Source organism: Poromitra crassiceps (genome assembly GCF_964638095.1).
Source record: "Poromitra crassiceps genome assembly, chromosome: 27".
Lineage (NCBI taxonomy): Eukaryota > Metazoa > Chordata > Actinopteri > Beryciformes > Melamphaidae > Poromitra > Poromitra crassiceps.
In genome coordinates this window covers 11,468,250-11,488,161 of record NC_139650.1, presented here as the reverse complement: position 1 = coordinate 11,488,161, position 19,912 = coordinate 11,468,250, and the positions used below count along the sequence as shown (strand labels likewise).

At 43.0% G+C, this 19,912-nt stretch overlaps 1 protein-coding gene across 3 annotated transcripts; it reads left to right on the top strand.

The window, feature by feature from the left end:
- Positions 1-1,141: 1,141 nt before the first annotated feature.
- On the top strand, positions 1,142-19,730 carry hp1bp3 (heterochromatin protein 1, binding protein 3). Of its 3 annotated transcripts, none has more exons than XM_083661553.1 (13): positions 1,142-1,235; positions 1,976-2,052; positions 2,897-3,056; positions 4,254-4,337; positions 4,442-4,595; positions 6,539-6,682; positions 6,841-6,900; positions 7,313-7,437; positions 8,166-8,256; positions 11,063-11,213; positions 11,401-11,512; positions 14,059-14,214; positions 18,192-19,730. In XM_083661553.1, the coding sequence occupies exons 2-13, from the start codon at positions 1,989-1,991 to the stop codon at positions 18,904-18,906; spliced, it is 2,016 nt and encodes a 671-aa protein (XP_083517679.1). In that variant the 5' UTR covers positions 1,142-1,235; positions 1,976-1,988; the 3' UTR covers positions 18,907-19,730. The 3 variants fall into 3 exon arrangements, with proteins under 3 accessions (XP_083517679.1, XP_083517678.1, XP_083517680.1); XM_083661552.1 differs by having other exon boundaries at positions 7,289-7,437; XM_083661554.1 differs by lacking the exon at positions 4,254-4,337 and having other exon boundaries at positions 7,289-7,437.
- Positions 19,731-19,912: the final 182 nt, after the last annotated feature.

Below are 19,912 nucleotides of genomic sequence, written 5' to 3'. Positions count from 1 at the left end.
TTTGGACTGTGCATGTCGAATTCTCTTCACTTTAATAATCATATTTACAACTCTTGGAGCAGTTTTGGAGGAGTTTAGTGACTGATTAGCCTCGATGCGAGACTCAGCCTTCATTCAGAATGAAGTCTGAGTCTCGTGTCGAGGTGACTGATAAAACAAAGAATTCCTCAGATTTGCACTGTCATCAACATTACTAAATTCCCATATGCAGTACATTGATTTTCAGCAGAAAAAAGTGGAAAAACTTTTGTATCTCTATATATTGATTTATAATCATAAATCTGCTGCAGTGTATGGGATAATGTGCCTTCACCGGTTTGTTAGTTTGTAACGGTGACTTGTGTCACTAGGGGGCGACATTGACAATGAATGGGACTGACCCAAGCCTGGCTCTTTCACTGATGGGGGACATGTTTAATTTTAAGCTTATAAATCCGATTTTTACTTTACCCCGCCCCCCTAATTATTGGAATGGTGAGCATTGCATTGCCATTGGGTGAATTTGAGAAAACGTTAATAGAGTAGTGCTATCTCATTTGTTGTACCCAGAGCTGTATAATAGAAGAGTTATGACATCTCCATTCACTCCAATGGCCCATTTTTTTTCCAGGAAGTAAGGTCCTGGAACTCTTGAGTAAAAAAAGCAGCACTGTCGAGTTGCAGCAAAATAGACAGTTTGTGTTGTACTCTGAAAGTTTTTTTTTCCCTTGAATCAAATTGTACATTATCAGCATTATTTTAGCACCTTGTACCTAGTGTCCTCTAGTAAGAGAGTGGCGTCAGCGGAGGACCAAAATGCGAGACACATTAGCCAATGAACAGCCAGGAATGGGTCTCTGCTACTTTTGCATGCTAAAATAAAGCTGATAATGTACAATTTGATTCAAGGGTTGAAAAACCCTTTAAAAGTACAACACAAACTGTCTATTTTGCTGTAACTCGACAGTGCTGCTTTTTTTACTCAAGCGTTCCACTTTCTACTTCCTAGGAAAAAAACTGGTCCATTGGAGTGAATGGAGATGTCGGAACTCTTCTATTATACAGCTCTGGTTGGACCCATTGCCTTTTTAAACGACAACAAAGAGCATCCCGGAAGTGGAAGTACGCTGACGTGCTCTGACGCCGCTACGTAAACGGTCGATGTGGGGCGGGTCACGTACACACCGAATTCTAAATAAAGGACCGTGGCGTGCAGAAATATCCAAACTATATCGGTTATTATCGACAAGTGCAAGGTAAGTTTACTTCGCACTCTTACGTACGTGTAGTGGCGTGAATGCTTCGAGCAAAAAATCAAATGAAAACACCGCGGGTTAGCGCTTTTCCTCAATGCAATTAAATGAATTTCATCTGCTCCGCGCGACGCCATTACTGCGCGTATGAAGTCATGTACAAAATGGCGAATTTGTCAAATTATTTGGCGAAACCGTTTTTCGGCGTAAACGTTATACAACATGGTAAAGGTTTTTCGCCGTTCTCTGGTCTACGCCGTTGCAAACTTGAACGTGGTATGCAGTGTTCGAGATATATGCGCATTTGCCTTTTATTCGGGTTAAGTAAGGGAATTCCCTTTGGTGATTTGGGGGGGTAATCGATGCGAGGGCCACAATGAATGACCGCGGGTGCTTAATGCCTGGTGCGTTCGCCATTTTTTTTATTGTGCACGAAGCACCAAAAAAAGCTACCACGGAGATGTAGCTAACTATTAGCTAACGTTAGCTGTGTTGGTTCAGCTTAGCTAGTTATGTTAACAGTGTTGTGTGTGTGAGTGTGAGAGACTGCGTGTGTGTGTGTGTGTGTGTGTGTGTGTGTGTGTGTGTGTGTGTGTGTGTGTGTGTGGGGGGGGTGGTGGTGCGAGTAAGCGCCAATGCAACTACATTGGTTTGATCTGCTGCGCGGGGCGCCATTCCCGTTGAATGAAACATTGTGCAAAATGGCGATTTAGCCTAGCTGGCTGTGTTGTTTCTCCGTGCAGGTAATTTGGAGTGATGCCTATTCGCCGTGCACCAGCGACTCCACCCCAGGACAAGGCCCCCTCTGCCGCAGAGGGAGGTAAGAAGAACAGAGCATATTGGGGTCACCCAAGCACCCCATCCACAAAGCTATCCATCGATCACCTTACACACCCACCAGGCCGTCAAGCGTCCACAGTGCCACAGACTTCACTGACCCCCAATAAACACACCCAGCAGCACTGTATATTAGGTCTCTTTCTGAATGGATTATGTGTGGTTCAGTTGGTTTATGTCACTTTTCATCACAAACGTATCCCTCAAAGGAGTTGGCAGAGGAGGAACCCACATAGATCTACTCCCACAATCATGGACAAAACATGCAACAAAGTCAAACACATGGGAGAAAGAGAAAGTACAGGACACAAAGTACTCTGTTGCAAAACAGACAACACCTGACACCCCCCCCCCGTGCTGACTCATGACTTGACTTTGATTTGTCTTTTGACGACTTGAAAAGGTTTCTAGGTCTTGATAAAAGATCTTGTGCTTGTGTGACATGGAATGACTTGGATTCAACCAAACGACTGAATTTAAATTATTTTCTACGATTAAAAATTGAAATGGATGATTGAACTCGAGCTCATGATGCTCTTGCCAAGTTTTCATACTACCGTATTTAAACTGATATTACATTGAAAAGTTCTAGATAAATGTTTTTTTTTTTTTTTTTTTCAATTAAATTGATTCTGGACATGACTTGGTGTTCAACATTTAGACCCGTCTAGACTTGGGGCTTGAGCAGTTGTTGACTTTGTTGACATCTGCTATTCAATTCAATTTAAAATGTTCCAACGGTTAGCAGGTGATTTTATTTTACTTCCAACCCAAAAGGCTTCCAGAATTCACACCTTGTTTGTTTCTCTCTGCCAACTCCTTCTCAGAGCCCGACGCCACCTCTGAGCCAGAGTCTCCTTCCGCTGATGAAGAGCAGGCTGCGTCTTCGGCCGCGGCGGACAACCAAGAGGAGGGGGGCGAGGCCGCCGGAGAGACGGAGCCCACGCAGAACGGAGAGGCGGACAAGAAAGAGGAGCCTGAGAAAGGGTGAGTTTCGCCCTGCGGTTACGTCTGTAACTCTGCGAATGAACACTGCGATATTTCACTTTGATAGCACTTTTATCTGTTTTGATGATCCTTGCCTCTGCTGGGTGACGCTTAGACTGTTCCTCTCATGGCTGCCGTCTAAGGCAGGGGTTTTCAAAGGCCTCCCCTCGGACCAAGCCTTGGAAACGCCCCCCCCCCCAGGTTACTAGCTTAGTTTCGCTCAATTTCCTGGAAGCCTATGGGATCATTATGTTGTTTGATACAAGATGGCCTGATATTGCTGTTTGACATAGGCTACTTCAGGCTACACCAAGTACATGAAAAAGGTCTGTCTGACGGCATTTATTAGTTTCTGACTCTGTGAAAGTGGGATAAAACAATAAAAATCCCCAAAGCGACTGAATCTCTGAACTACTACAGTATCTCTTTACCCAAATCACACACATTTAGGCTATTCTACGTCATCTCCTTTTGATAGCTAATGGAATATTTTTTCACTTCCATTCACTGAGCCTCCCCTGAAACTGTTTGGAGCCCGCCTCCCACTTTGAAAACTTCTGCTCTAAGGCATATCCCCCCCCCCACACACACACACACACACACTTTTCTCTAATGCTCATCTGAATGTAGCACATACCCTGTATCCCAAGTCTTGGAGGAGAGGCCAGTAGCATCATGGAAGTCATTTCCATATAGAGCACAGTATATACACTGTGTATTCACCGGCTTACTCCATAATCTGAAAGCTAAACTCAGAGGAGCAGGCATTAATTACTACATGCTGCATACATCTAGTATATTCATAGCCTCCCTTGGATAGCATTTTTGTGATATCCCATTTATTTTCACTCAAATGTGAAAGTAAACTTGTTTGAAGTGTAAGTATATGAAATACTACAGAAGAGTTTCAGGTTCAGTTCTCTTGTTGGTAATCAATAATTAATTGGGGATGTTCACAAGCCCATTTTCCATATTGAATAGGTAAACCAATGCCTCGGCGCAGTAGTGACACCGATCCTTCCTCCTCCTCTCCTCCCAGACCTTGACAGAGCACTCGATTCAAGTCAAGACTAAATAGAAGAAGGGGGGGGAAACAATGCGACGCCACACTACCTTTCTAGAAGCAGTAGTGTTCTCAATGCAGATGTTGTCAAATTACCATGATGGTCGTAAAAGACGGATGTTTTGAAATTTCAGTTTGGGTTTTCCTGACGAAAGTGAGAAATGCGAGGACTGCGCCGCTGGACAGTGCTCGACGCACTGCTATGTGATCCTACTAAGGTGAGGATGTGATAAAGATAAAGGGTGTAACAATCACAGTGAAATATCGCTTTCGAGGGAACCAACCCCCGTTACTTATTGTCTCTCGCTCCTTTTGGCGACAGGTTGAAGGATGGCTACAAGCTACAGAAATCGAAAATCAAGAAGGTGAAAAGGACTATTCCTGCTTGGGCTGCCGTCGCCGCCAGCAAAAAGATTCCCATTGCCACCTATGCTGGCACGCCCAGAGTGGATCATGTCCTCATCGAGGCCATTAAGGTAATGGCGCAAACTTGAAATGAATTTCTACATTTCTTCAAACGTGAAATCAGTCTTTCCATGTCGGGTTGGTCTCTTAAAACAACGGTTGGCTCTCGCAATTTTCAAATGCTTCCGCCTAAAACATCGGTACTCTGGTACATTTGGTCCCGCCTAAAAGCAGGTGATTGGAGAAATACGAGCGGATGTTCAAACTTCCTCCGGTCTGAAGTGTTCCCTCCCTCAACTTCCTTTGTCCATGTTCTGTGGGCGTGAATTACAGACCATTAAAGCTGCATTCGCAGAATGTAGACAGTCTGACTTGAGAGATTACATATCGGTGCCAACATCCTAGAAATATAAACGCTCTGCTGTTGATGCCATCAGTCAGTTTTGCCATTTTTGGCTGCACCGCACTAGCCTCTACATACGCAAATATCGTTGAGTGAGTTACACCATTGGTCTGGAATGGCACACCCATACACCGTTTTGACTGCGTCAGTTGGGGCATGCGTGCCACTGCTCTGCTATTTAGACAGTCGCGGCATGGAGCGTGAAGGTAGCAGCCGGCTGCATACACCACCTCTCGCTTCTATTCAACCAACTGGCATGTTGTCACAGCGCCAGGGGTGTGTCTCAAACCCAGGGTTTCCCAGTCCTCAGATGGACGTGTTAACCAGTCAGCCAAAGAGATATCCCCGTGGCCAAGGCCCATGCTCACACCAGGGTCGTTAGCCTAGCTAATACTAGCCATTAAACAGGATGCCGGCTATTGGGTCTGCCCCTGCTTTATCCTCATTGGTTGGTAGGACTTTGAAGTTACATTGACCAGCAGTGAACTTCAGAAACGTTGAAATTGTTTCACGGTTCAGCATTCACCGCTGAAAGCACTACTTTTTCCATTGGACTCAATGATAGAACAGCAGCAGTGCTTTTCTTACAGGTCTCTGGTCGACGCGGGGCCTGTTGGTAAACACCACACACATTCCAGCCAGATGCTAGATTTTTTACCTAGTCTTGTTAACATACTGCTTTCAGACAGACATAACTTTGGTCATTGTTTTTCTAATCTTAAGTGAGGACATTAGTTTTGCACCTTAAAAACAAGCCACAGCAGACGACACGTATTTCAACATTGAGCGCACAATCATGTAGAAGTGGAATCATATTCAAATAAAATCCATTCTGTGCAGTAATAATACAGTTTTAGCACTTTGTTGTAACTCAGGGGTTCCCAACCTTTTTTGGCTCGTGACCCTATTTTGACGTCGCAAAAATCTAGGGACCCGCGACATTCAAATTCCGGTGCACCATCGATAATGTAATCGGTGACATCGTCAGTGATGTCACATGTGCTTCTTTCCCCCCGCAGAATTCTGACTTTAATCTGAGAATTCTGTTTTTAATCTCAAAACTCTGACTTTATTCTCAGAATCCGGATTTAAAGTTATAATCTCAAAGATTTTCATCTAAATAAAAATGAATTAATTAAGAGTCACTCACAATGTTGATTGAGGCTATTGTCCATTGATGGAAGCCTTTGTACTATATAGTGACGACATGTGACATTAGTAATGTCACGTGACATTAGTAATGTCACATAATGGATGTCACCTGCAATTACCACTCATTGCCATAGGTGTCACCCAAGAGAACAAAGCTGAAATCTTAGAGATTATCAGTAACAACTCAGATCTAAAAAATAAGTAAAAATATTTAAAAAAAAATGCAAGTGACCCTAATCATCTTCGGTAGTATTAAATTGGGTCTGGTGTTTTTTTTATATATATTTTTATTTCAGGCGACCCTATTTGAATTCCAGGCGACCCCACTTAGGGTCACGACCCTAAAGTTGGGAACCACTAACCCTCAGTTGACATGCACTATATATATGTCGGGATAAAGCGTTTACTATGAAGTACTTGTGTGCAGCACATAACGGTTCATGCCCACTGTCTTTGCAGTCCTGCGAGGACAAGTCTGGCATGACGTACATTGCTGTCAAGAAATATATCGAGAAGAAATACCCGGATCTGGACCTGGATAAGAGGAAATTCCTCATCAAGAAAGCCCTGAAGAAACACATTGATAAGGGCACCGTCAAACAGGTGAAGAGTGTTTTTATCCTGTGACAAGAAAAGTCTTTTGTGCAAAGGTGCAATAGCATTCATGGAACGGTAATGGCATTTGTTAAGTGCAAACGTGTAGGAATCCATGAAACGCTTGGCTTTGCTTACTCTACGCTGTGTTTCCTTCTCTCCCGTAGCTCAAGGGTAAAGGCCTGTCTGGCAGTTTTGCCATTGGGAAGCAGTCCACTGCAGCTAAGGTAAAGCAAGTTGCTTGACTGTTGGTCTGTTTTCTAAGTGAGGTTAAACAGTGACTGGAGTTTTTAGTGACTTCAGCCTCTTTTGTTATGACTTACCGGTACATTTTTAACCCCGTTATTCACTTCCTAATTAGGACGGCAATATTCACCAGAAGTCAATCTGTCTTAAGGGACTTTCACTCTGATGTGCAGCTCAATGAATAGGCCAGAGATTCTGCACAACACGACAATGCCTTGTTTAGGAAAATGTATACAATTACATAGATCTAGTCGATTATATCCCATCTTGATTTGTAGTGTCAACGGTCGGCTCTTTGTCATTCTCCCCTGTGGGATTGGCATGTATTTGGTTGTAATGGGCATCTGTGTAAACTGGATGGTGTTGTAGAAATCTGCGCCGCTTTCTGGACAGTTGGAGGACCTGGGAGACGCTCTGCCCCTCATCATCACTCGACTCTGTGAGCCCAAAGAGGCCTCGTACACCCTGATCAAGAAGTATCTGGAGCAGCACTTCCCCCATCTCAACATCGAGAACAGGTGCACTATTATATACTGTAATATACTGTCATCAAGAGTCTTGATTACAATTAGTTTGCCATATAGCACATTGTTGTATGTGATGTTGCCTGCTCTAATACATGATAAAGTGCTGGACAGTACGGTAGTTTAAAATGATGCAACAAAAGCGAAAAGGGCAAACGCTACAAAAATAAAACGGGGTAAAAACAAGTTACCTTTCAAACCCTGTTAAAATACGTTTTTGAAAATGTGAGTTAAGATTAGGGCTGTGAATCTTCACTGGCCTCGCGATTCGATTACGATTCAGAGGGCTACGATTTTATTATAAAACGATTATCGATGCATCTGAAATCGATGCATCACTTTTTTTCCCCAATACATGATTTATTTTTGGCTACTTTTAGTGCGTTTGGAATTGCATTGTATTATGATCCATAATTAAAATAAACAAATGCATGTACTTCCATTATATTTTATTCGGTTATGAAAACAAATTATAATTTAATAATCGATTTTTGACATTTGTGAATTGATGCAGAATCGTGCACGTCCGCATCGCAATGCATCTTATAATCGATTATTTTTGACACCCCTAGTTAAGATGTCATAAGATCCTCAAGCAGAGCGTTGCTACTGGCCTGGATGGCAAAGGTTCCGTTTCAGAAAGGCCACTTGTGAAGAGGATGAATGGTGTCTTAAGTTGTTATTGGCTGGGATATTTTATTTAGTCTCTGGTTCATCCTCAGGCCAGAACTCCTCAAGTCCACCCTGTTGAAGGCAGTGGAGAAACGCCAGCTGGAGCGAATCACTGGGAAAGGAGTCAGTGGGACTTTCCAGGTAACGCTCTTCATAACAACAATGACTACATTTACATGGACTGCAATAATCCCATATTGACCTTAATCTAAATAAGACAATATTTTGAACGGCATCTATTTGGGACCTGCGTTTACCGGTAATTCTTTTTGCACAGAATTCTTGCTCAGCAAAGATTGGAAAGTATCAAATTGTTTATTTAAACCAGTGATTAATACCCGTGATTAATAATCACACACAGGCTAGAAACACAGTCGTTCACTTTGAACCAAACCAAACTGCCACCGTTTCACACAGGAGGTGAAGTCTTTCTGGCTGAGGCCTAACGTTAGCATTTAGCAACAACTAACGTTAGCTCAGTAACGAGCTGGTCAGCACTTCTATCAGACAATAGTGTTGTGCAGAAAGCAGACTTACCAAATGTTTCCAATACATGTCCGGTATAATCCATACTGCATTTATGTTTGCTGTTCCACTGACAGAAATGCACTTTTACAACGCCCAACTCAATTAAATTGTTTTATTTATAGTGTAAAATCACCATGAGACATGGTCCCGAAACACTTTACAGTTAAAGAAAACATAAAACGGTACAATAATACATGATACAGTGCATGATCAGGTTGAAAAGAAGTCAAGTAAAAGCAGACAGTATTCAATTCAATTTATTGTTGTCCACAATGTGGAAATTTGTCTTTGGCTCCACAGGTTTGCTTGCACACATGAAAAGTACAGTACACAGCACAGGAAATGATAGGGTACATAATACAACATATAACAGGACAACCGCACATTACAGACAGCGATAGCAGACATGGTTCTGATGTGATGTATGAGAGCTACAGTAAGAACAATAAGTTAAAATTAAAGGGAGGGGTGGTAAAACACAGGTAATAAATCAATCAGAAATACTAGTAAATTAAAATAAAGTGCACTATCAAATAATATCATACACTTGTGAGAATAAATCGTTTTAAGTCTGGTTTAAAAAATATCGATGAGCCGGCCTCCTTAACTGATCGGGGAACCTGGTTCCAGAGATATGGAGCATGATGGGAGAATGCTCTACTTCCTGCAGATTTATTCTTAATTTTTGGGACGGTAAGATAATGACCATCCTGTGAACAGAGGGGTGCGTGGGAGGATATGGGATGATCAGCTCAGATAACAGAGGGGTGCGTGGGAGTTAGGGCTGTCCCAAACGATTATTTTCTTATCGATTCGACTAACGATTATTTTTTCAATTAGTCGATTAATCTAACGATTATTATTTTAATTATATAACAATAAATTTACCCAAAACAAATAAATAACCAAAAACTTCTCAATTTCTGTATTTTATTTAACCATCTCATTCTCTTTAACAGTCCAACATAAAATCTCTCAAATAAAATTAAAGCAAGAGCTTGTCCTCAAATAAAATGAATATAGTGCAATTCAAAATAAAATAGTATAATAAATTAAATTCAAGTCACTTTCAGGAGGAATACCAAAAACCTTGTGCAATGTCAACTGAGTTTAGCAGCAGTCCAACATAAAATCATCATCTTACAGTACAATGGTGTGCAGTTTTCAGTAACAGTGCTCTTAATTTTGGAGAAAGACAAAATGCTCCATGTAAGATGGTCACACATCATCCAGACACAAGGCTGTTAGAAGAGTGTGCTGACGTCAAATGACGCTGCGCTGATGGGTAAGCGCTATGTTAGCGGCTAACTGTTACTTGTCGTTACTTTAAATGGCAGTAAAACGCCACTGAATGACCAAATTGATTTAACTTTTAACCATTTCGATTTCCACTTTCCATACAGACCCCAGTATTGGTTAGTTGTTTATAACGTGACTATATTTATAACGTTCATAACGTAGGCTACTCCGGTTTCCAGTTTATAACTCGGGTCTACAGCCAGAGTGCGACTTGTAGCTATTGCGCAACACACAGATTCAGCCCGCAAACCGGAGTACGTTATTAACGTTATAAATATAGTCATGACGTTAACATCTAACCAATGCTGGGGGTCCGTATTGAAAGTGGAAATCGAAATGGTTAAAAGTTAAATCAATTTGGTCATTCAGTGGCATTTTACTGCCATGTAAAGTAACGAAAAGTAACAGTTAGCCGCTAAAATTAGCCACACGTGACGCGTCGAAGCACGTAGCGTGCGTTGACGTAATTACGTAGTCGACGTCATCGATTACGTCGACTCGCTGGGACAGCCCTAGTGGGAGGATATGGGATGATCAGCACAGATAACAGAGGGGGTGCAAGCTTGTGTAGAGCTTTATCGGTAAGTAGAAGCACCTTAAAGTCTGATCTGGTCTGAATGGGGAGCCAATGGAGACTGATTAAGACCGGGGTTATATGATCGAACCTCCGTGTTCTAGATAGTATTCTAGCAGCTGCGTTTTGTACAAGTTGTAATTTTTTAGTGCTACAGTGTGGTAGGCCAGAGAATAGGACATTGCATTGCATTGTTAACTAACGTTAACGGTAACCTCTTCACCATGTGTTATTGCGGTGCCAAAAGGCGTGGTGAAAAATTTGGGTGCGCCTAAATTATGTGCTGGTGCACCTAAATTAAAAAGTTTGGTGCACCAGTGCAACCAATGTAAAAAAGTTCGTCTGGAGCCCTGTGTCAGCGGTCTTTTTGAATTTGAGTTTCAGTATATTAAAAAAAATCATTTCTTAATCGACTAATGGGAAAAAAAATAGTCGTTAGATTAATGGAGAAGAAAATAGTGGTTTAGGACAGCCCTACATGCTATATCTCTATATAGCATGTATTTATAATAATATAATCAAATTATATTTATAATTTTCTCTCAGCTTAAGCGTGGTGAACTGCTGAAGGGCGGAGACTTGGAGGACGCCATCACCGCCGCAATCACAGCCATGAACGAGCCTAAAACCTGCAGCACCACCATCCTACGCAAATACCTCATTGACACCAACAAGGACATGAAAGAGTTTCGCTTGGGTAAGATGCCACTCTCTCAGGCAAAATATGGATTCAGTGACTCTATGGGACATTTGAAGACTTATATGTTCACCAGTTGGAAAAGCGTGACACCTGCTCTTACCAAATAAATGGGTCAGTTTAGATGAATTGAGGTGATTATTTTCTGTCAAACTGTTTTGAAATATAACCTAATTTCCCCCCCTAGTGTCCAAACTGAAGAGGACCCTGACAAAGTGTAAACTGATGGGTTGGATGGAGCAGATCACTGGGAATGGCCTCAGTGGCACCTACCAGCTGTCATTCCCCTACTACCCCAGGTATGTTTACCACATTTGGAGACGAATCATCCATTTACCCAGCGTTTGCAAGAGATGACGACTGGTTTTGTAAAAACCTGCCGACCCATATCTTTTATTTTTTTATATACCGGTATCTATATTTTATTTTACGTTTTCAGAACAAAAAACAAGAACGGGTTAAAAAAGAAGAAAAAAATATATGTATACATACATTCCAACATTACAATGTTACAAAGTGGTGCTACCAGTCATGTAAAATGCTTGTGTGCCTCATCAAAATAGATCAGGAATGGCTCCCAGATAACTAAAAATGTCCTCAATGAATTGGTCCTCTGGAACCGGAGTCTCCATACGTATAATTGAGACCATGTCTGTCAGCCACAGCTGAAAAGAAGGTGGAGAGGAGGACTTCCATTCCTTCAGAATTAGTTTCTTGGCAACAGTCATCCCCTGTGTCAGAGATTGCTGCACAGCCGTTGGGAGGAGCAAAGAGGACTCCGAGCAGCCAAAGATGGCGAGTTCCGCCTCCGGTTGAAGGGTTATTTTATAGGCCTTAAGAGTACCAGTCAAATATTTTGGCCCAGAATCCGGATAGTGAAGGACAAAACCAAAAAGCACCTATCACATAGTGGTGAGACAGAAGGATATACCGTATCTTGTGTAACCTATGCTTGGCGTAATGAAGACGGTGAGCTCTGACCCATTTATTTTAAAGTATAAGTCAGGCAATTCTGGGCCTATATCTTTTGTCTCTTCCTTACCTGCTGTTAGTGTGAACATTTCTAGATTGAAAGATGCATCGTGATGCGGACGTGGCGATTCTGAATCGATTCACAAATGTCAAAACTCTTATTTTCTAAATGTTCGTTAATAACGTGATGTTGATGGAATGAAAAAGGCGGAACTCGACTGCGAGGGCACGTCGGCACACGGGACAGTCTACAGTGCGCACATGCTAGTTGTAGTTCAAAGGTAGCGGTTGCAAACATGTTTGATTGAATGACTCAGTAATTATGCGTAAATTGATTCATAAAGGCCAGTAAAGATTCACACCTTTTATTACCTGTAGACTGAAGTACTTGGACCCACAGAGAATATTGACTTGTCACCTGTTGGCCTCTTGCTGCTAACAATGAGACCAAACACGTTTGTCAGAATACCTCCAAAGACAGTCTGTGACAACAATATGGCAACCAAGTATCAGCACTGCACCATGTCCACTCAGTGGATAGTCTTCTATGAAACTAGCCGGCTCCAATCCGACCTGACGAAACGGCTTCCACCCCAGGCAGTCTGTGCCCAGGCAGTCTGTCTGTGCCCAAACAGTCTGTCTGTGCCCAGGCAGTCTGTGCCACAGTAGTCTGTCGCAGAAGTCTGTGCCGCAACAGAGGAAGTTGTGATTTCCTGATTAACACGTTCACTGCCAATGACGTATTAATCCGTCAAAAAAAATCCAACGGTTGACTGCCAATGACGTATTAATACATCAAAAAAATGATTTTTTTTTTTTGACCGTGGGATGTGCATCTAACCCTTTTACATCTCTTATATAAATATTGGAGCCACCGAACATGTACAACCCATTCCACCGACCCACTAAGTGGCGACAGTGCTCTCCTGACTAGAGGAAGGCAAGCAAAAAGCAGTGTGAGGAAGCCATTCTCATGAAAATGGATTGGCGAAAACGCTTTCGTTTTCGCGCTGATTGCTGGCGGTGCGGGATTGCAAATTTGCATAATAGATTACGGGTGGAACACACTTTGAAACACGCAGCATAAATATGACCAGAATCGCAAAAGCTTCATCAAAGCTCTCAACCGAAACTCCAAGAAACGAGCGAGCCCATCCAGACTTGGCCAGCGGCCGCCAGCAGACAGGCACAGCAGCAGCAAAGCAGTGAGCCTGGTGACGCGAGGTTACAGCAGCAACAGAAACGAGCTTGTGACACGCCCGCTGCAGCCAAGAAGAACACACACGGAGGGAGGAGTTTGAAGGAGAGGGGTGTTTCCTGCTGTTATGGAGGAAATGACTGTTCAAAACTATTGTTTAGATGTCTGACGTCTTACTGATGCCAAAAATGAATGGTTAAAGTGACTGTTCTATCGAATTTCACAAAAAGCCGTTTATCTCAGAATACATTTTCAGACGCTGAAACCATGCTGTATTCAACTGCTAATGCTTACATAACTACTAACTCTACAAACTAACTCTTTTAGACAGAGAAAGCACACATTCTATTAGTTCTTTTGAGATATTGTGTGTTCACAAAATCCTAACAGAAACGAATCCTCGGCTCTTGAAAGATGAGCCAGAATCCTCAAAAAAAAACCTTGGCAGAAGCTAACTACAGTATTGAAAAACGGCTGGCAGTGAATGTGTTAATGAAAGTGTGCATAATGGAGGAATTGTCGAGTTTACGCTCGACTTCCCTGTGGAGCCTACGAAGGTTTGCAAGCTGAAAAGTAATTGTGTGGTCAACTTTGGATCTAGCAGAGACGCCCACACCACTGTCAGACCTACTTAATATGTATTCTCATGTCTTCTCTCGCTGCTTTTCCTCACAGCCCGGCCATCCTGTACCCCGACAAGGTCTGGGGCTTCCAGAAGAAAAAGGAGAGGCAAAGGCGGACGTATGATTCTTCTGACGAGTCTGAGGAAGAGGAAGAGTCTGAGGAAGAGGAAGAGGAAGAGTCAGATGACGAACCTCCTCCCCCTAAGAGGTGGGTTTGGTATTACAGGGTTCCCGCGGCTCCATAAAAAGTTTTAAAATGTCTTAAATTGAAGGAAAAAAGGCTTTTGCACACCAGGCTCAACAGGTGCGTCGGAGAAGGGCAAAACCCGACACAGTACAAGAATAAAGTCCCGCACACTGTCTCCACATGCAATCAAAAGTTTAATAAGAATAACGTTTCGGTCGTGAGACCTTCATCAGATTCTCTGATGAGAGAATCTGATGAAGGTCTCACGACTGAAACGTTATTCTTATTAAACTTTTGATTGCATGTGGAGACAGTGTGCGGGACTTTATTCTTGTAAAATGTCTTAAATTAAAATGAAAGGTAATATTAACATCGTTAAGTTAACTTTTAGCTCGTGGGGGACTTGGAAATAGGGGGAAATGTCATGGTGTCTGTTTAACTTGCTAATAGACAAGTTTCCCCGCGCTGGCCTAGGGCGGCGCCATAGCAGCCTTATATGCCCCCGGCTTCCGGTTAAGACCACATTGCGTCCACAGCAGCGAGCACATCAGAAGGCAGCAGCCGAAATATCCAAACTTTTTTACAACGATCTCTAACATCAGCTACACTAACGTTAGCAGACGTTATTAACAATGGGTTATTCTGGAACACATTGTGCAGTGCGTGGCTGTCACAATACACAGAAACGCCTGAACGAGTGGTTGGATCGACAGGGTTTTGAGCATCAGCACACATGATGCATATCCAATACCATCTCAAGTTGCAGCAACTAGATTGTGTGACTGGGTTTCCATCCAAATGTATCGCAACTTTTAATCAAATTTTCAGAAAGTCTGCAAAATAAAATGCGAAACAATGCGCGTTTCCATCCACTGCTATTTTGCGAATTATAGAGCTGTCAATCACCTCGTGTTTGAGGCTGTCTTGAGCTGCTGATCAGCTGCTAGACCCGAGCTCTGTTAAACACATCTAACGTTATTAATTTAAAGTTTCTTGATGAGCTACAAGTAGACAAAGGTACCATAACGCCATTTCTAGATTACCAGGTGCGACTCGGCAAACTAACGTTATAATCCCAACCCGATCTCCAAAACAATTGTAAAATAGCAACGTTTGTGGACCAACGTTGCTATGTTACAATTTCGGCTCCGAAATGGTAAAATGGTAATCCAATGGAAACCCGACTAATGTGAAGGGACTCAATGAGGCCATTTACACCTGGCGCTAACATGCGTTTTCTGTGATCAGATTGCAATCAGATTGTATTTTATCACTTCAGCCTGATTCCATTTACACCTGGCATTAACATGCATTTTCTGCAATCTGATTGCAATCTGATTGCAATCTGATTGCAATCAGATTGCAGAAATGGTTGTCCTCTCAATCCGCATAAAGTTGCTGTATCCAGATTGAGAGGACACATTGCATTTACACTTGTGTTCACTGTGTACACAATGCATCCCTCACCACCTCCGGAGGCGGTTTGGCCGATCAGATTGCAATCCTTCTTCAATGCGTTTTGGGGGTGTTTACACCTGGCATTTCAAGTGATAAAACACAATCTGATTGCAATCTGATCACAGAAAACGCATGTTAGCGCCAGGTGTAAATGGCCTCATTGATGACTTCTCATTCCTCAAAATACGCTATAATCCTGCCTGTAGTTACGTTCGGCCATTTACACACATTATCTTCCCATGTGTCCACTGTCAACGGGTGTGGGATAGACACTCTTTCGTTAGAGAGGAGACTTGGAGAATGATCCCAAGTTTGCATTTTTTCGGCGGTCGCTATGGCTACTACGCTAGTACGTTACGCTTCTCTGTATTCACAAAGACCGGAAGAGACAGACATACCGCAGCCGAGTCCGGAAGCAAACCGAAAGTGCCCAGGAAACTTGTCTATAGTTGACAATAATGTAAACTAGATGTTGCTAGGGATGCCACGGTGTAAACATTTTCACACCAAATAATAAGCACGTGACCTCACCGGTATTACCGGTTACACCGGCAATGTTAGTTCCTACTAATGCATGTTGTTCCCGGGAACAATAACAGTGAGACACCAGTCGGGTATCCATAGCAGCTAGACTAGAGCGAACGTTACGTTATATGTATGTTGATAATACAAGTTTTAAAGTAAGCAAGAGTCTATGCTTTAACTGTCCATTCTGTAGGTTCATAGAGACAAGACGCATGCTGCTGCTGTTTAAAGTACTAACGTTAGCATGGACGCTCACAGTCATACAACACTGGCTGCATCACAACTCATGGCTACATCTGACTCCAGACAACTTTTCAGACGCCTGTGGAGACAATCTTTCTCAAAAGAAACTAACGTTAGCGACACACCTGGAGACTTTTTCTGACATGGGATTAACAATACCAGCAAGCAGCAGTAAGCAGGCAATGACTGAATGCTGGCAAGTCCTCCCTCCCGTTAGCATTGATGCTAAGTTAGCATCGACTTTTCGCTGTGGAAAAAAAGGCACATTTCCAGAGATGGCCCGCAGTGACAACAGTATGCACACGCATGCAGGCTTAGCTAAGGGTCTTACCTACATGTGTATGAGGAGCGCATCATTTGTGTTCATAAGATGCATAGCGTTAACTAACGTTAGTTGCTGGTCTAACATAACAGCGGAACCACACTGCAGCCGAGAGGGAGCACTTGTAATTTACACCAGCGCACGCTGAAACTGCGGAGTTTTCCTTTCAATTCTTCCTCCATAAAAACAAAAGGTGTTACCGGTGGGCACGTTATCTAATCGGTGTATCCCCCAACACCGTGTAACACCGGTAACACCTAAAATCGCGGCAAGCCTAGATGTTGCCTAACGTGACGAGAAACACTATAGATTCCAATACAAGACTCCTCTTGTATTTATGTCAACTAAGGTTAGTGCAGAGCGCGGTTCAGCCCGCTGCTGCAGAGCCCGGTTCAGCCCGCTCTGCTGCAGAGCCCGGTTCAGCCCGCTGCTCGCTTGTTTAGTCAAAATGTATCCGTATTGAACGTGTCACATGTCCAAATTGCACCAAATACGAGACTGCCCGTCCTTGTCCCCAGCAACACACTGGCCAAGTTTGGACGAGCGGTTCTCAAAGTATCCGAAGGAAACAGACTCACTCACTCCGACAGACAGATTCCTTGCTTTATTAGTATGATGCACATTTGATATAGTTTTCCTATGTTTACACAAGGTATTGGCTATTTTGTGGTTTCACTGTTTCTGCAAAGCAAAAAGTGCAGAAACAACTGTTGATTGTATTTGTGGTGTTCAATATAAGACTTGGTTAAATGATTTCAGTGATTGTATTTAGGCTGCCACAAACGATTATTTTGATAATCGACTAGTCACCTATTATTTTAACGATTAGTCAACTAATCGGATCATAAACTCATTACTCAATCGCTCTGATTTAGCTATCATCAGCTTCTAAATTTAGCTTGAAGTTGTTTTAGGCATGTGCTAACTAAACATAAAGACAATTAAGATGATAATTGACTCAAAATTACATCTTTTAATGAACCAGCAGCAGCTTCGGGGGAACAAAACAAATGAAAAAAATGTTTATTTCAGCTCCCAAAGAATATGCAATGACGTAGATTACCAAATATGTCGGCGACGATTTTGGTGATCGACGTCATCGCGACTAATCGTGGCAGCCCTAGAGTGTCAGTATTTTTTAAACATTTTCAGCACATTTTAACAAGAATAATGATAACCGTGATATGCCATTCAGCCTAAAAATACCCAGATGTTTTTTGTTTTTTTGTCCATATCGCCCAGCCCTATTTTCTATCAAAGAAATTATTTTGGTATCTTAAATTGTTTGTTGAGGTCTTAAAAAGTCTTAAAAAACATTAAATTTGTGGTGCAAGAACCCTGTTAAATCCACTTTAATCTGTAGTTAGTTGGTATTATTTTGTTTGTTTGTTTGTTGTTGTCTGCAGTGAGTGCTCAAGTAACCGTATTCCTTTTCAACGCTGATTCTTAGGATGAAGAGGCCTCCGCCCAAGGCGCGCCGTCCTCCACCAAGCAAGAAATCACGAAGCGCTAGCGTGTCCAAGGCCAAGAAACCCGCCGCTGCAAAGAAATCCCCAGCCAAGAAAGTGGCGACTCCCGCCAAGAAAGTGGCGACTCCCGCCAAGAAAGCGGCGACTCCCGCCAAGAAAGCGGCGACTCCCGCCAAGAAAGCGCCGACTCCCGCCAAGAAAGCGCCGACTCCCGCCAAGAAAGCGGCAACTCCCGCCAAGAAAGCGGCAACTCCCGCCAAAAAAGCGGCCCCTCCAGCCAAGAAAGAAGCACCCTCTAAGAAGGAATCTGCACCACCGGCTAAAGCCACGCCTGTCAAGAGAGGGGCACCTGCGAGGAAGACCAAAGCACCAGCGGTTAAAACGCTGAGCAAACGCGCGTCCTCGCGCACCTCAGCCCGCAAGTCATACCGTGAGTCCCCCGAGCGCGAGTCGTCCCCCGAGCGCGAGTCGTCCCCCGAGCGCGAGTCATCCCCCGAGCGCGAAGCATCCCCCGAGCGCGCGTCGTCCCCCGAGCGCGCGTCGTCCCCTGAGCGCGCGTCGTCCCCCGAGCCAGAGGAGCCCCCAGCCAAAAAGACCAAACCATCGAAGGCCAAACCGTCGAAGGCCAAGCCGTCAAAGGCCAAGCCGTCTAAGGCAGGGCCGTCGCCCCGCAAGTCCAAGAGAGGCAAGAAGTGAGTCCCTGTTGCCACTGCCCCCAACGAACGCGGCCGCTGTGGTTCTGAACCAGGCAGTGCTCGGTGCGCTCGTCGTTTTCTCCCTTTTTTGAGGGGGCAGTAGGATTTTTTTTGTAGGATAGGAACGTTCTCCTATCAGTTCAGTACGTTTACTGTACATTGAGAGTATCTGAATTTAATTTTAACTTCTTTTTAAAAGCTGTGTGTAGGAAAAGCTCAGTTCATGTTGCGGTTACAGAGAAAAAAAAGATGCGTGAGAATCTGGTTCCTGTTCTCACGTCTCTTCTTGATACAGCATAGCAGAAATCCAACAAAAAGTAACTAGAGCCATTTAGTGACTTCTGTTTTTTGTTTATTTTGTTTTTTAATTTTTATATATATCTAATGTATCTTCCTTATCCACTTTTTGTGTCGGCAGCACACATTCCTAATATCATATACAGTAAGATCAGAAAATCTTGTGTGTGTGTGTGAGGGGGGCTGTTCACTTCCCATGTTTCGGATGAAACGAGTTGAGAAATTTAGACCGTTGGTTGTGATAACAAGTAAAATATTTTTTTTATGACTGATTTTTAAGTCCCTTTGCCTGTGTCCTAGAGTACCAGTGGTATTTTGCTGATGCAGTATTGCCTCAGAATGAAAGCCTTTATCCAAAACCCAAGATTGAAAACAGTGGAACAATTCCCTGGAGATGATGTAGGCCTGCAGGTGAACAGGTTGAGGACCTAATGGAGGTTACAAAGGCAGCACACACTATGTATTCATAAAAAAAAAACCTATGATGTTGGAATGGAGAAAAAAATTGATTTTTGTATGTGTAAACGAGCAGATGCATAGCATTCATTGATTTTATTGCTTCACAGCTCTCATTCAGTACCAAGCTGTAAGAATTGTGTTAATAAGAAAAAGGATAACCGCTCATACATACCCTGCATGCATGTACTCCTTGTTAAGCTTTTTTCCAAGTCATTAATAAAATGGCTATATTTGTAAACACTTGTGCTTGT